The following is a 15,011-nucleotide window of genomic DNA, read 5'->3' as shown; positions in this document are numbered from 1 at the left end:
ACCCATTTTCCCGTCCCTATATACGTATTTTGCACTGCTCCTCTTCCCACCCCCTATATGTGTCTATTGCACTGCACGTTGCGGTGCCCCCCGCGACGTCCCACGCGGGCCCCACGGCCGCGCGTGCCCGGGCTCCCCGCGCGCCCCGCGCTGCGGCGCCCCCTGCCGGCCCGGAGGACCGCGCCGCGCGCAGTGAGTCCTCCGAGCCGCCGGGGGGCGCCAGAGTGCGCGGCCGGAAGCGGGCGGCGCTCTACCCCGCTGCGCGCGCAGGGAGTCCTCCGAGCCGCCGGGGGGCGCCAGAGTGCCGGCCGGAAGCGAGCGGCGCTCTGCCCCGCTGCGCGCTTAAAGCGCGCGCGCCGCCGCCGGCCTCCGTTTCCGGCGCGCGGCCATGACGACTTCCGGCGTGGCGACGGCCGCGGGCGGCTGCAGAGCGGTGAGCGGCGCCGGGGCCCGGTCCGGGGGGCTCGGGGGCTCCGGGGGGGATCTGGGAGGCTCCGGGGGGCTCCGCGGCCGCCCGCGGGGCTCCGGGGCCGCCCGGGCTCACGGCGCCGTCCCGGCAGCGCGGCGCTCGCCGCCATGACCGACCGCGAGAACAACAACAGCGGCGGCGGCGGCGGCTTCTCGGGCAACCCGTTCGCCGCGCTGTTCGGCTCGCTGGCGGACGCCCGGCACTTCGCGGCCGCGCAGAAGCAGCAGCTGCGGCAGCTCGCAGGTGGGTGCCGCTCCGGGCCGCGCTCCCGCCGCCGCCGGGCGCCGCCTCACGGGCTCCCCGCCGCAGGCGACGAGGCGTCCGCGAGCCAGGATGACTCGGACAACAGCGTGTCGGAGAGCCTGGACGAGTGCGACTACTCGGTGGCCGAGATCAGCCGCTCGTTCCGCTCGCAGCGCGAGCTCTGCGAGCAGCTCAACACCAACCACATGATCCAGCGCATCTTCCTCATCACGCTGGACAACAGTGAGTGCCGCGGCCGCCCGCGCTGCGCCGGGCTCGGGCTCCGCCGCAGGGCACCGTGCGGCCGCCCTGCGCTGTCCCGTTGTCCCCCGCAACGTGGCAGCCTGCACGTTTCCGCAGGCGACCCCAGCATGCGCAGCGGGAACGGCATCCCGGCGCGCTGCGTCTACCTGGAGGAGATGGCGGCGGAGCTCGACGACCAGGACTGGCTCGACATGGAGAACGTGGAGCAGGTGGGGTCCCCGCGGGGCTGCGGGCGCTCGCGGTGCCGCCACGGGGGCTGCCCGTCGTCCCCGGGGCCTCACGCACGTCTGCGCCCGCGCCAGGCGCTCTTCACCCGCCTGCTGCTCCCCGAGCCGGGCAATCACCTCATCCACATGACGGCCGCCGGCACGCAGAACCTCTCCGCGGACCGGGACGCGGGCGAGAGGCACATCCTGCGCTACCTCTACGCCTGCTTCCAGAGAGCCCGCGAAGAGGTAGGCGGGCGCCCGCGGCCGGGCGAGCGCGTCGGCAGCGAGCGGAGTCGCTGGTAGCCAAGAGGCCAGCGTGCCGGGTGCTTGCGTGCAGATCACCAAGGTGCCCGAGAACCTGCTGCCGCTGGCCGTGCGCTGCCGCAACCTGACCGTGTCCAACACGCGCACCGTCCTGCTCACGCCCGAGATCTACGTCAACCAGAACGTGTACGAGCAGCTCGTGGACCTCATGCTGGAGGCTCTCAGGGGCGCCCGTAAGTGGCACCGCGTTAAGCTGGGAGGTTACTGGGTGGTAGGGACAGTTTGCAAAGGTGACCGTTGCTGCTCTGGCTGTGTTTTTTTGTGATGAGTGCAGTTAGGGCCACGGAGACTTGAGCTTCTCTGTCTAGATCGTGGTGAAATCAGTTGTCCACGTTGAGGAAAATGTGACTCTAAAGGGCGATGGAAGCCCTGTGTTCGCAGAGCTGCTCTGGAAACGTGCGGGGCCGTGGCAGATGAGAGAAATCACTCTGTTCTTCCTAGCCATAGCTGTACTTTAGTAAGATCTTCAGCTGAAGTGAAAGGTTGCAGGAAGATTATTGCGGGCCTGGGTGAAGATTTGGCTTCTCTTGATGTTTTTTACAAAGGGGCCGGGGGCAAGAGCTCTGCTGTGCTAGCCTTGTTTCTCTCACTAGATTTTGAAGACATGACTGAGTTTCTGGAGGAGGTCATAGAAGCGCTGACGCTGGACGAGGAAGTGCGGACGTTTGGGGAAGTGATGATTCCGGTGTTTGACATTTTGTTGGGCCGGATCAAAGACCTGGACCTTTGCCAGATCCTGCTGTACACTTACCTCGACATGCTCCTCTACTTCACCAGGCAGAAGGATATCGCCAAGGTAGGTTTCTCAGCGCGACACAAACGTTTTGGTGAAAGCAGAGCTAGAGCGTGGTCACTTGCTGCCCCCTTTCTCCTCTTGGTTTCCGAGCGCTTTTCCCAGAGGCACAGGTGGGTTTCTTGAGATGCTCCTGTAATCCTCAGCACGTGCATCATCTGCGCCCCGCAGGTTTTTGCAGACTATATTCAGCCCAAGGATCCTAGTAACGGGCAGATGTACCAGAAGACTTTGCTAGGTGCCATTTTGAACATCTCCTGCCTGTTAAAGACTCCTGGCGTGGTAGAGAACCACGGCTACTTCTTGAATCCTTCCCGCTCCAGCCCCCAAGAGATCAAAGTTCAGGAGTCCAACATCCATCAGGTGGGTAGCGGCAGAGCTTCCTAACGTGCTTGACTGGCCTCTCTTCTTCCCGGCGGTTAAAATGACCTGAAATCAAGGGTTTCTATTCTCAGAGCGTGCGTTGCGGCTAAGTGAGTTACAGCACGTGTGGCAGTGGCTGCAGTGACTGTCAGGCAACGAGCCTGCAAGCAGAGAGAGGCACTGGCGTTGATTCTCCTGCGTTATGCCAGGAGATCACCTCCCTCCCTGGGCGGGTGCTGCTAGCAGCACTTTACAGAACGTTTTGGAAGTTGAGGAGCGTCACAAAATTGCAAGTAGTGTCATCCTCGTTCTCCAGGAGAGTGAACTCGTGTGCAGAACTTTGTCCTTGAGGATTGGATTCTGAGTCAGGCATTCTTCAGGCTCATTCTTTATGCCCAAAACTTGTAAGGGATTTTGGTTTTGCTCCCTATGGAAGCAGCTCGCTCCTTCCCGACAGCGATTTTGAGCTTGTCCCACAGTGTTCTTTGCTGGCCTCAGGATTGGGCCTGTTCGCCATAGGTGACTCTTAGAGCTGTCCTGGCTATAAGTTGCTTTGAAAATCCCACATTTTAGGAGCAGCAGATTTGGCAGTCGGACCTAGGCCAGCTCTGAGAGCACCCATGTCTTAAATGACAGCGTGTGCAGAATGAGCCATTGTCAAACCCAGCTGTTTTGCCCACCTTGCGTTCCAACAGTTTATGGCCCAGTTCCACGAGAAGATCTACCAGCTGCTGAAGAACCTGCTGCAGTTGTCTCCGGAGACCAAGCACAGGATTCTCTCCTGGCTGGGAAACTGCCTGCACGCCAATGCCGGCCGCACCAAAATCTGGGCGAACCAGATGCCGGAGATCTTCTTCCAGATGTACGCCTCCGATGCCTTCTTCCTCAACCTGGGAGCTGCCCTGCTCAAGTTGTGCCAGCCCTTCTGCAAACCCAAGTCCCCCAGGTTGCTTACGTTTAACCCTACTTACTGCGCCCTGAAGGAGCTCAACGAGGAGGAGAGGAGGATTAAGAACGTGCACATGAAAGGTACGCTGCCAACGAGCCGTGGCGCTTACCCTGGGGAGCCCTCGTCCATTCCTTCCCTCTGCCAGGAGTGCATTCTCCCTGTGCGCGTGCACCTGTGAGGGAGAACCAAGCGGGCAACCGGGCAGGAGCAAAGGAAAAGCTAAGAGCAAATAAAGCACCTGCCTCCGTGGTTCCAGCATCAGGGGCAGTCGCTGCGTGTTCCCAGCGGAACTCGAGCTCCCCTCAGTCCTCCTCCTTTGGCTTTGCACCTAATGCAGCGCTGCTTTCCATTCCAGGGTTGGAGAAGGAAACCTGTTTGATACCTGCTGTGACAGAGCAAGAGCCAGAGTTTGCAAACAGCTACAATCTGGTAACAGAAAACCTGGTCCTAACGCAATACACCCTTCACCTAGGATTTCACAGGTAACTGTTCTGGAGCTGTGTCAGTCTGCTCCTAGTGAGCTCGCCCCCGAGAGGGGTTAAAACCCTATCGCAACGGGCAGAGCGTGAGAAAAGTGCTGCCTGTGCTCAGATAATGTCTGATGTTCTCAAGGTGAATGCTCAGGCTGTAGGCGTCCAAATTTGTTCTCAGTGCTCTTTTAAATAGCGCTATATGGATATAAATCTCTTTTTAAAGCAAACAAACAAAAAAACCCCAAACTGTCTAGTCTCCTGGATTTCACGTTAGGGAATGCAAACAGCTCAAGTGCTGGATTGCTCCGAGTTGTTCAGCCTCTGCGATCCGTCCTCGTGGGAAGGTGGTTTGTGTCACTCAAAGGCACCTCAAAAGCACCTCGAGGGCTCAACAGCAGCCCTGCAGCAGCTGGCAGTGTCCAGTGACTGCCCTTTATTGTCAGCACACGTGCGAGGTAGCTCCCTGTTCCTAGGAGGTGGTTTTCTGGACACTTTTTCTTAGCCTCTCTCCGCAAATCGTTGCCTGGATACTATGAGGTCACTGCTGATCCAAGCGTAGGCCCCTTCTGGTTTATTATCTAAATATAGAACTAGATGGAAAAGTTATGCAAGGGCCTCGTTGCTGGGAAACTGCACATGCCACCTCAGCGGCGTCTCGGGGCAGGCAGAATCCCGGACCCGGGCAGTCGAGCAAGGCTTACCGTGCGTGGGCTACCCGTGCTGACTCTGGAGCGGCCTCGCAGGCTTCTCCTCCTGCAGAGCCTCTGCAGCCTCCTCCCGGCCCTGGCCTGCACTCTGGTAGCAGCTTCCCAAAACAGACTAGTGATGGGAAGGATTTGGAGAAGAGTGGGGGAATCGGTGGGCGCCGGGAGGAGCCCTGCTCGGCTCTGGAGCACACGGCGTGCGCTGACGTGCCGCCGACGCGGCCGCGCTCGCGCCACGCGGCCTCACGTGCTCTCCTCCTCGCCTTCTTTCGGGGCAGGCTGCACGACCAGATGGTCAAGATAAACCAAAGCCTTCACCGCCTGCAAGTGGCGTGGCGAGAGGCGCAGCAGAGCTCGAGCCCCGCCGCCGACAGCCTCAGGGAGCAGTTTGAACGCCTCATGACCATCTACCTGTCCACGAAGACGGCGATGAGCGAGCCGCAGATGCTGCAGAACTGCCTCAACCTGCAGGTGTCCATGGCCGTTCTGCTGGTGCAGCTGGCCATCGGGAACCGCGGCACCGAGCCCCTGGAGCTGGCGTTCCCGCTGCCGGCCGTGCCGAGCAGCGCGCTGGCCCACGTACCAGGTGAGGCGCTTTGCCGCCCGCGGGCCTGCTCGCCACCACGGCAGACCAGCGTCCGAGGGCCGAGCCCTGCGTTGGGATGCCTAGAGCAAAGGTCACCTGGGCATGTGTAGGCCTATTCCCGAGCGTGGTTTTCCTCTCGACTTACGTGTCACGTTCTCCTCGTGCTCTCGGCCACCTGGGAGCTCCCTTCCCCGGTGCTTTTCTATTTAACAGTGCCTGTGATCAGCAGGCAGTTGCTGACCCTTGCCCTGTAAGTAGCTCCCTCTGAGACCCATGGGGAAAATCCATTGCCTTGTACAATTTATCAGGCTGGGCATCCTTCAGGTCTGTGGTTTTCTAGTACCACCCATTCAGCCTAGAAACTTGACCTGGAATCCGGGCCAGGGAATGTGTGCAAGCGTTCAGGGAGAGCTAGGGAACAGGCTGAGGGAGACTCTGCCTCCCGCATGACAATAATGCCCATCTCTGCTTAGAGTTTTTTGCCGATAACTTGGGCGACTTCTTCATTTTCCTGCGCCGTTTTGCTGATGACATCTTGGAGACCTCTGCGGACTCTCTGGAGCACGTCCTTCACTTTGTCACTGTTTTCATGGGGGACGTCGAGAGGTACGTGGAGCTCTGTGCAAGCTCTTTGTGCTCGCCTGCAGCGCTCCGCAGTGGGAAGAAGCTGGGCAGGGTTCCCAGGGGTGCCGGGCCGCTCCTGCGCACGCAGGCAGGACTCCTGCAGCGGGGCCTGGGGACCAGGCCGCCCTCGTGCCCCGCTGGAGCTGTTTTGCTGCTCAATCGTGCAGAATGAAGAACCCCCATCTGCGAGCCAAGCTGGCAGAGGTGCTGGAAGCCGTGATGCCTCACCTGGAGCAGGCCCCGAACCCGCTCGTCTCCAGCGTGTTCCAGCGCAAGCGCGTGTTCTGCTCGTACCAGCACGCCGCGCAGCTGGCCGAGGCCCTCATCAAGGTCTTTGTGGATATCGAGTTCACAGGTACGTGTGCCGGGGAGCGCTGCCTGCTGCCTGTCCCTTCTCCGAAGGCAGCGGGGCCGGTTCCCAGCCCCGTGCCGAGCAAAGGGGGGGTTCCAAATCCCGGCTGTGCCCGCTGCTCACTGGAGCTGCCTTACTGCTTACGCCTAGGTGACCCACATCAGTTTGAGCAGAAGTTCAACTACCGCCGTCCCATGTACCCCATCCTGAGGTACATGTGGGGCACGGACTCGTACCGGCAGAGCGTAAAGGTAAGGCAGGAGCTGTGCTTAGAGCCTAGCACGGCGGTTTCTGGGCCGTTTCACTTTGCGCTGCGGCACGGCGTAACTGCTTCTCTCTTGTCGCCCGTAGGATTTGGCCGATTACGCCTCGGAGAACCTCGAGGCCATGAATCCCCCTCTCTTCTTGCGCTTCCTTAACTTGCTCATGAACGATGCCATTTTCCTCTTGGATGAAGCAATACAGGTAGGGTTCAGTAAAGCTGCTGGAGGCATCATGTAAGAAGGACATCTCCCTCTCTCAGACGGCCAGCTCCAATACGTGCCGTTATCCCTAGAAGAATGTCAGCTTATGGTGACGTAGGTGACCCGGGCTCCTAGTCACTAGAGATTCAAGACTGGAGGGGAGACACCCCGAGAGAAGGGGTTCAGGCAGAAGAATGTAGAGGTCTGTGACTAGAGCATTCACAAGAGCACTGTCCTTTCCCCGGGACTCGGCAGGCCCTCGGGAGCAAAGGGAACAAAAGGCCGGCCACGTTTTAGAGAATGAAGGACAGTCGTGAGGAAACGTGCCTGTTGCTAACACGGGCAACGCGAGGCTTTAACCAAGTTCTGCAGTCTGTGCTTACCACATCCTCTTGGGGGAGGGCCAAGGGCTCCCTGCTCCTAACAAAGGTCCCCGTTGTTCCTGGCCACCGTTTTCCCTCGGGTTTACGGGGACGTCAGGTCTAGCTGAGCGCGTGTCCCTGGTGAGCGATGACAGTCTCACTACACCCTCCAGAGCTGCTGGTGGCTGCTGCAGAGGGTGTTGGAGGCTGCGTCTCCTCATGCTAGAAGCCACTGCAGACTGGCAGCAGTGGCAGGGGATGTGGGTGTAGCCCCACGGTTCTGGAGCACTCGCAGACTCGCTACCGTTGGTGTAAAGGAGCGCTCTGTCGCGTGTGCCTGCGTCCGAGATGAGCCCTGAGCGGAGACGCCGCTTCCACGCGCTGCCCCGTTGTGTCTTGGCAGTACCTGAGCAAGATTAAGGTGCAGCAGATAGAGAAGGACCGCGGCGAGTGGGACAGCCTGTCGCAGGAGGCCCGGCGAGAGAAGGAGTCGAGCCTGCAGATGTTCGGGCAGCTGGCGCGCTTCCACAACATCATGTCCAACGAAACCATCGGCACGCTGGCCTTCCTGACGTCGGGTACGGAGCGCGAGTCGGCCGGGGAACGGGGAACGGGAGGAGGAGCCCTTGCTTTAAGGTGTCCCAGGGCTGCGTTATTGTGAAGCTCAGGGGGGTGTTGGTTTCTGTTGCAGAAATTAAGTCCCTGTTTGTGCATCCTTTTCTTGCTGAGCGCATCATCTCCATGCTAAACTATTTTCTGCAACACCTGGTTGGCCCTAAAATGGGAGCCTTGAAAGTCAAGGATTTCAGCGAGTTTGACTTCAAACCGCAGCAGCTCGTGTCTGACATCTGTACCATCTACCTAAACCTTGGGTATGTGACAAGCGAGAGCTGCACCGGGGGATGGCAGGAGATGCTCCTGGAGAGCAGTGGCCTCCAGCTGCTTGAGCTTTAGCACTCCTAGAGGTGCTACAGAGACTTGGTTGTAGTCTGCACATGGGTGACGCTTGGAACAAAGCTGAAACGTGGTTTAGCTTGAAGTGTGGCTTGGTGTGCATAGCAGTGTCTGCACGAGGCTGAGAACTGCCACTGTACTCGTGTGAACTCCTGCCGTGCTCCCTCTGTCAGGGAGGGGAGCGTCTCTTTTGGGGAATTTTTTGACTGAAAAATTGCCCAGGAAAGTCCTCTGCAGCGCAGCTAGTAGGAATGCACTTCAGGCATGGTCCCGGGAAACTTGAACGCTAGGAAAACGGGCGCAGTTCCAGGTCAGGCTTGTCTCTGGTTTCCCCGTCTCAGCCCTTCGCTTTAGTCAGGCAGCTGTGCAGACAGTGTGGTGTCCTGCAGCCTTCTAAAGGAGCGCCCTTGCTCTCTTGTCGCTTGTGCTGCAGGGACGAAGAGAACTTCTGTGCCACCGTGCCCAAGGACGGCCGTTCCTACTCGCCGACGCTCTTCGCCCAGACCGTGCGGGTTCTCAAGAAGATCAATAAGCCTGGCAACATGATAGTGGCTTTCAGCAACCTGGCTGAGAGGATCAAGGTAAGAAGCGAAGCAAGTTGATCAAACAAAGAAAAAAGTTATATATGTGTATATATAGATAGATAGGCATCTTTTTCCCTCGATTGATCACAGCATCTCTGCTGTGAAGCTGGAATCCTGGGAACGGCTGCTTTGTCCCAAGTGCCCATTGGCAATGCAGAAGGCTCCCTCTCGACACACATGTGTTGATGTTTTAGCATGCGGCTCCCGCAGTACCTGCAGATGCTTGGCCATGTTGTGATGTTTCTTGGTCCCAGTGAAAGATTTTTCAGTCCCGGTGCTCTCTTGCTCCCAGCTGTGAGCAAAAGGGACTGGTGGATGTGGGGCTCTGCCCAGCACAGCTCTAGGTGCTTGGGAAAGGCCTGGAGCAGCTCTGGGCAAGCCGGCGCTCAGCAGCTCTGTCCTCTCAGTCCCTCGCAGACCGGCAGCAGCAGGAAGAGGAGACGTACGCAGATGCGTGCGACGAGTTCCTGGACCCCATCATGAGCACGCTGATGTCGGACCCTGTGGTGCTGCCCTCGTCCCGGGTCACCGTGGACAGGTCGACCATAGCCAGGCACCTGCTCAGGTAGGCAGGGCAGCCCCCTCGGCTCGCGCTCCGTTTCAGCCTCCTTCCCCGACCCGGCAGCGGGGCAGAGCGCGCGGAGCGTCCCCGGCAGCGCGGGACGGCTCGGCTCAGGAGCGGCCTCCCGCATTCCCACGTCGTTCACTTACTTCAGTGTCCCGGACTCCAGAGTAACTGCCGCTCTTGGCCAGAATAACTGCATGTTTCCCTCTATTAATACGTCCCCAACAATTCCTCATTTGTCCTTATTTTACTGCGCTGTTAGAAGGAGGTGAGTTGACGGGAGATACCTCCACGTCACACCACTTTGTGTTGCACTTACTTATCCAATGACGTTAACATCTGTCGGTGTCTTAGCGGAGCAAATCCATTTCACTTAACAGCAGGCAGGTCACGCTGATCCTTCCTGCTTCCCTTTCCTGTTTCTTCTGGGACGGGAGGTCTGTCCGAAAAGTAATCTCCTTATTGCTTTTTCAGTGACCAGACAGATCCTTTTAATCGGAGCCCCCTCACTATGGACCAGATTAGACCGAACACAGAGCTTAAAGAAAGGATCCAGCAGTGGCTTGCAGAGAGGAAGAAGCAGAAGGAGGAGCTGGACGACACGCTGAACTGATGAAGAGAAATCTCCACCTCGAGACATACAATCATCCACAAGAGAAATGCCTTGCAGGGGTGGTGGCTGGCGCCCCGAGCATCCGTGAAGCTGCCACTTCCATCCAGAATGCATTTGTTAGTGCAGTGCCAGCACACCTGAAATCTCTCCTGGGACCTTCCCTTCTCTCCCTTCTTTCGACTTTCCTTTCAAGACTTACTGTTTAATATTAGAAAATTCCACTGCACTACAGCTTATGCTTCTTTTGCTTGTCCCTGTATTCTGATGGTGTTGGCTGTTTCTCAGGACTGCCACGTTCTGTGCTCCGTGATACCAAAAACCTTCCTCCCACTCAGTTGCTGCTCTTTGCTGCCCCATTGCTTAGCCGTGCAGTCCTCTGTCCACCGTGAGAACAAGGCCTTTGACGCACAGCAGCGGTTGGGTGCAGGCAGGGGTGAGGGCGCAGGGGCTCCGCGTGTCCATGGGTGCTCCGGGAGCAGCCCGTGGCTCTCGGCTCCGCGGCGGGACCCGGCTGCCCCTTGGCCGCTGCGGGCGGCGCTGCCCGCCCCGTCGGTGCCGCGCGGGGGCGGGTCTCGAACCCGCGGCGCGGGCTCCCGGCGGCGGCGGCGCCTGCGCGGTGGCGCGGGGCGGGGCGGCGCCTGCGCGGCGCCGGGGTGACTTTGGGGCTGCGCCGGCGGGGCGGTTCGGCTCGGCTCGGTTCGGTTCGGCTCGTCCGCCATGGCGCAGGCCGCGCAGAGGCTGGTGCAGCGCGTCGCCACGCGGGGCCCGCAGCTCGTGTCCGGTGAGCAGCGCGGGGCGGCGCGAGGGGAGGCCGCGGCGGCGGGCCGGGCCGGGCCGTGCCGTGCCGGGCCGCGCTGAGCCGCGCTCCGCTCCGCTCTCTCCGCAGCGGCGCTCGCCTACTCCCGCCCGCGCCTGGCCACGTTCTGGTCGTACGCCAAGGTGGAGCTGGCGCCGCCCACGCCGGCCGAGGTGCCGCAGGCCATCGACAGCATGCGGGCCATGGTGCGCGCCTTCCAGGCGGGCCGCCTGGCGCAGCTCACCGTGCGGGTAAGTGCGGGAGGCCGCGTCCTGCGCGGGGGTTCTCGTGGCTTGTCCCGGGGCACGGCGCAGCCCAGGCCCCGCTGGGCAGCGCTCGGCCCCGCGCTGCCACCTGCTTCCCTGCTCGCTGTGAAACCGATGCCCCTGGCAGGCCATGGGGGTCCTGACGCCGGGCGGCCGCGCTGATGCCGCGGCTAAGGCTCTGAGGATCTGCTTTATTTAGTGATGGACTTCAAAAAAAAATTACGACAATTCCAGAGTTCCTTCTGGATAGACCAAGGAACAGGGCAGTTCTAGCTCCTCTCCAGTTAAACGCAATAAGCCCCAGATTGCACACCTTGCTCCTGGTTGTGCTGTCACCTCGTGCACCGGCTGATGGCTTTGCTGCCCACCCTGGAGCTCGCTCAGAAGAGCAGGAGGAAGCCGTCCTGGCAGCACGGGCTCTGACCTGCGGTGTTCTGTCTTTCAGGAAGCCCTGAGGAACGGTTTGGTGGCCACAGAGGTGCTCATGTGGTTTTACATTGGCGAGATCATAGGCAAAGGCGGCCTCATTGGATACAACGTCTGAAGAGCGTGCTCGGTAGTCCCGCGTTGCGTCCTCCTGCCCCCAGTCTGTAACAGTATCTAAGAAAATAAAAGCTGGAACTGATGCAGAATTGTGGTGGTCTCTTTGTGGCGTGTGGGACGTGAGCCCGTCCCCAACCTGTGCCCACGCTGCTGCGATGGAGACGGGCTCCACTAAAGCGCCGCTGCCTGAAGCCCTTCCCTGCCGCACGCCGGGACCCCGACCCGCTTCCGCCTGTGGAATCCTGTGAAATGGGAATCTCTCCCAAGCAGTAGTAAAGCTGTCCTTGCTTGAAACTCAGGTTGTTACCTCTGTAGTAGTTCTTGGCATACGTGTGTCCTGTTTCACTGTGCAATCTGCTTTGGTGTTACAGGAGTCTTGAAACCTGGAATTCTCAATTTGCAGTGCAAATGCTTTCATTTGCTCCTGGCATTCACTTAACAGTAGCCATAGTGGGAGCCAGAAAGAAATCCCAGTGTTGTCAGCCTTCACAAGGTACCTTGGCATCAGAGCTAGTGTGGTGCAGAGCATCATTCACACCCGCTCCGCTGCTCCGAGGAGGAACCGGCTGCGTGGAGATCCTTGAGGGTAAGCAGAACTAGACGTGTTACCTTACATCGCAAGCTGCCACGGGTGTAAGCTCTCCAGGAGGTCTCAGCTGTGTGCACTTTCTGTAGAGGGATCTGCAAAAAGATGGGTAAGATGAACCGCCCTGGAGCACGGTCCCTTTCAAGGTTTTCAGGAAAAAAAAATTATAATATGCTGCAGTTGTTTCAGGAAGGCTCAGGTTAGGACAAAACAGGCACCAAAAATGCCAAATCCACCTTCCTCCAAAGTAAAGACTGAGCAAGCTTTGCCTTTGGGATGCAAAGGAGCTCGGTTGGGCTTGCTGACGGCAGCTCGGCCTGCTCTCACGGAGCACAGAACTCGGCTGGGAGAAGGCGACGGGAGCTCCGGCGCCTGCCCTCCCGCGAGGACCTGTCGCCACGCGGGTGCTGGTGATCCTCGCTGGAGAGGGACACGCAAAGCCAGCCCTGCGCTCCGGCTGCCCTGGGCCCGCTGCCTCTTGGGAACGGGTTTTGCGAGCGGCTGCCATCCCTCTCTGCTGACCCTGCAGCCTTGTGCTCAGCCTCTTGGTGAACGTGCCTGCCTGTGGCTCGGTTGCCCCGTGTGACTCTCCAAATCCCTTGACACCCTGTGCTAGCAGCCTGGGATTGCTCTTCCCCGGCCGCAGGAGCACGGGAGAGCTCCGGAGCTCCTGATTGAGGCTGTGCAGGGGAGGCGACGAGCCCCCTGTGCAGTGACAGGGTGGCAACGATGGAAGATGACACGTTTCCGATGGGTGCACGTGCCGCGGGATTTGCTTCCTCGCTCAACCCTTTCCTCTTCCTGGCAGAGCTGCAGTTGCCCGTTTCCTTGTGTTGGTATTTGGAGGCAGTAAGCAAACAACATGCGGTGGCTCTGTGCCTGCTCTCCTAGGGACTTTGCCATCTCCTCGGTCAGGGATGGGAGCAGGGGCTGCACACAGCTGTGTCTGCCTGGAGTCCACACAGCCTTCTCCACACAAAATGCCTTTCTTTTCCTGAGGCAGGTGGCGGAGAGGAGGAAATGCAGCACATGGGTGTGGGTGGCTGCCGGGGTGCTCGGCTCTCCCCAGGAGCTGCGGTTTGTAGGCACTCACGTGCGGCTGAGCCTGCGATGCAGCCTGTGTATCAGCACTGCACGCAGGGCGGTCACACTTCATCCATCTGCAAACCTAAACTTGAGGAGCAAAGCATGAGAGAGCTTGGAAACGCTCCAGGCCCGTTCACGCTCCCTAGAGAGATGGAACCTGCCTAACCTTAATAGATTATTTTTCGTCTATAGGAGGCCTTATGAGGAAGCACCCGGGTCCCGCTCCCAAAGCACAAGGCCAGCATCGTTCTGAGGGTGACACAAGCAGAGACTGTGCTGCGCCTGTCAAGCAAACGGGCCGGACGAGCTCTCCTGTTTAACATCACAGCCCCTGCTTGCTTGCTTCTGTGATTTCCGAAAAAAAAAAAAAAAAAAACTTTATTGCCTGCACAGTCACTTTTTTCCTCCTTCAATTGACAATGGAGCTGTAAAAGAAATAGGCACTTCATGCCCCCCAAACGTAGGATTTCCTAATAGCCGATACTCATGCATTTGCTTTTCTTTTGTCTTTATGAATAAAGCAGGTATGCGTTGGAACTCAGCCCCGCTCTTGCTCCACTGCACAGCCTGTGCAGGACGCTGCCGTGAGGTGCCAAGATGCCAAGGATCGCCGAGAGCTTCTTACGGAGGGTGAACTGCTCTGCTGCTGCTACCGACTCAACGGAGACGGCACCTGCTGGGCCGCGGATCGACTGCCCGCAGCAGGTGAGCGCGGCGGGCCCCGGGCCTGTCCCCCCGCGGCCCCCGCTCCGCGCGGCGCCTGCCCGCGCCTCAGGCGGCGCCTGCCCGCGCCTCAGGCCGGTGCCGCGCGGGGCCCCGCGCCCCGCATACGCCCTGCGGGTATGCCGGGGGCTGGCGGAGGCGCTATGCCCCATGCGCGGTCCGGGGCGGCAGCGTCTCGCGCGTTCGCTCGGCATTGCCGTCGCGGTTATGCTGGTTGCCTATGGTGTCGTTATGCCGCAGCCAGGTTCCGGGGCCCGCTGGCAGGGAGCCCCGCAGCTGTATCGCCCTCAGAGTTATGAGCGACTCCTATGGCGGAGAGCTGCGCTATGCAGGGCGGGGAGCCGCGCAGGGCGCCCGGCCCGGGACCCTGCATAGCGCCCGGCGTTATGCCGGGCGAGCACCAGTTGCGCATGACTCACCCACGCGCCCGGGCGGCGGGATGGCGGGGCCCCGCAACCTGCATGCGGCGCCGCGTTATGCAGGCCCTCAGCGGGCCGGCGAGGCGCTATGCAGGGCGCGGGGCGCGGCCCGGCCCCGCTCTCTGGCTCGTCGCCTCACAGTAAAGATGGCGCACAGCGGTCGGTGGCGCTTCCCGGCCCGGCCCGGCAGCGGCTGCTGGGGCCGCCGGGGGCTGGGGGGCACCCGGCTGCGCGTGGCGGCCGTGCGCAGCCTGCGGGCCGCCGAGCCGGCGGCGGGCGAGGGCGAGCGCGGCGGCCCGTGCGCCGGCGGCGCGGCGGGAAGCGGCGGAGGCGGGGCAGCGGCGGCGCCCGCCGCGGCCGGGCTGGCACCGGGCTTCGACGCGGCGCTCCAGGTCTCGGCCGCCATCGGCATCAACCTGCGGCGCTTCCGCGCGGCCTGCGGCGCCGAGGCGGGCAGCGGAGAGGTGAGCGGGGCGCGGAGGGAGGCGGCGGGCGCGGCGCGGCCCGCGGCGCGGCCCGGCCCGCCCGCTCCGCCCGGGCCGCCACACCCCCTGCCCGCGCTCCGCGCTCCGCGCCGCGCCGCGCTCCTCCCGCCGCGCCGGACACACCTCCCGCCGCCCCGCTCGCGCCTACCTGCCGCCGCACAAAGGCCGCCTCCATGATCCGCGCGGCGGGGCCGGGGCTCTGCCCGCGCGGA

The 15,011-nt window shown here is 60.9% G+C and overlaps 3 protein-coding genes across 5 annotated transcripts in view; all 3 read left to right on the top strand.

The window, feature by feature from the left end:
• Positions 1 to 565: 565 nt before the first annotated feature.
• On the top strand, positions 566 to 10,126 carry UBE4A (ubiquitination factor E4A). Of its 3 annotated transcripts, XM_088540239.1 has the most exons (19): positions 566 to 712; positions 779 to 955; positions 1,073 to 1,185; positions 1,279 to 1,431; positions 1,523 to 1,682; positions 2,103 to 2,305; positions 2,474 to 2,665; positions 3,361 to 3,694; positions 3,970 to 4,096; positions 5,070 to 5,377; positions 5,851 to 5,983; positions 6,169 to 6,356; positions 6,504 to 6,604; positions 6,705 to 6,818; positions 7,583 to 7,757; positions 7,871 to 8,051; positions 8,567 to 8,714; positions 9,125 to 9,282; positions 9,757 to 10,126. In XM_088540239.1, the coding sequence occupies exons 1-19, from the start codon at positions 577 to 579 to the stop codon at positions 9,893 to 9,895; spliced, it is 3,240 nt and encodes a 1,079-aa protein (XP_088396365.1). In that variant the 5' UTR covers positions 566 to 576; the 3' UTR covers positions 9,896 to 10,126. The 3 variants fall into 3 exon arrangements, with proteins under 3 accessions (XP_088396365.1, XP_088396366.1, XP_088396367.1); XM_088540240.1 differs by lacking the exon at positions 1,279 to 1,431; XM_088540241.1 differs by lacking the exons at positions 7,871 to 8,051; positions 9,757 to 10,126 and having other exon boundaries at positions 9,125 to 9,261.
• A 419-nt stretch (positions 10,127 to 10,545) lies between these two features.
• Positions 10,546 to 11,589, top strand: ATP5MG (ATP synthase membrane subunit g). Its single transcript, XM_088540194.1, has 3 exons — positions 10,546 to 10,676; positions 10,782 to 10,942; positions 11,403 to 11,589. The coding sequence occupies exons 1-3, from the start codon at positions 10,613 to 10,615 to the stop codon at positions 11,499 to 11,501; spliced, it is 324 nt and encodes a 107-aa protein (XP_088396320.1). The 5' UTR covers positions 10,546 to 10,612; the 3' UTR covers positions 11,502 to 11,589.
• A 2,871-nt stretch (positions 11,590 to 14,460) lies between these two features.
• KMT2A (lysine methyltransferase 2A) overlaps positions 14,461 to 15,011 on the top strand; it is a 30,364-nt gene continuing 29,813 nt past the window's right edge. The window contains exon 1 of the mRNA XM_088540221.1: positions 14,461 to 14,778. Coding sequence (XP_088396347.1) covers positions 14,461 to 14,778 — 318 coding nt within the window. The remainder of the gene's footprint in view (positions 14,779 to 15,011) is intronic.

Source organism: Tinamus guttatus, unplaced genomic scaffold, assembly GCF_059628265.1.
Source record: "Tinamus guttatus ecotype Peru unplaced genomic scaffold, ASM5962826v1 Tinamus_guttatus_pri_ptg000057l, whole genome shotgun sequence".
In the NCBI taxonomy this organism is placed as follows: domain Eukaryota; kingdom Metazoa; phylum Chordata; class Aves; order Tinamiformes; family Tinamidae; genus Tinamus; species Tinamus guttatus.
The sequence above is the reverse complement of the archived record's forward strand: the minus strand, read 5'-3'. Positions and strand labels throughout refer to the sequence as shown.

What these genes read in the sequence shown, in the direction of transcription:
- ATP5MG (XM_088540194.1), top strand. Translation starts at nt 10,613, where the DNA reads ATGGCGCAGGCCGCGCAGAGGCTGGTGCAGCGCGTCGCCACGCGGGGC. An exon ending in GGGCCCGCAGCTCGTGTCCG is followed by an intron (nt 10,677 to 10,781) that starts GTGAGCAGCGCG and finishes CTCTCTCCGCAG; the next exon opens with CGGCGCTCGCCTACTCCCGC. An exon ending in TGGCGCAGCTCACCGTGCGG is followed by an intron (nt 10,943 to 11,402) that starts GTAAGTGCGGGA and finishes TCTGTCTTTCAG; the next exon opens with GAAGCCCTGAGGAACGGTTT.
- UBE4A (XM_088540239.1), top strand. Translation starts at nt 577, where the DNA reads ATGACCGACCGCGAGAACAACAACAGCGGCGGCGGCGGCGGCTTCTCG. An exon ending in CCTCATCACGCTGGACAACA is followed by an intron (nt 956 to 1,072) that starts GTGAGTGCCGCG and finishes ACGTTTCCGCAG; the next exon opens with GCGACCCCAGCATGCGCAGC. An exon ending in GGAGGCTCTCAGGGGCGCCC is followed by an intron (nt 1,683 to 2,102) that starts GTAAGTGGCACC and finishes TTCTCTCACTAG; the next exon opens with ATTTTGAAGACATGACTGAG.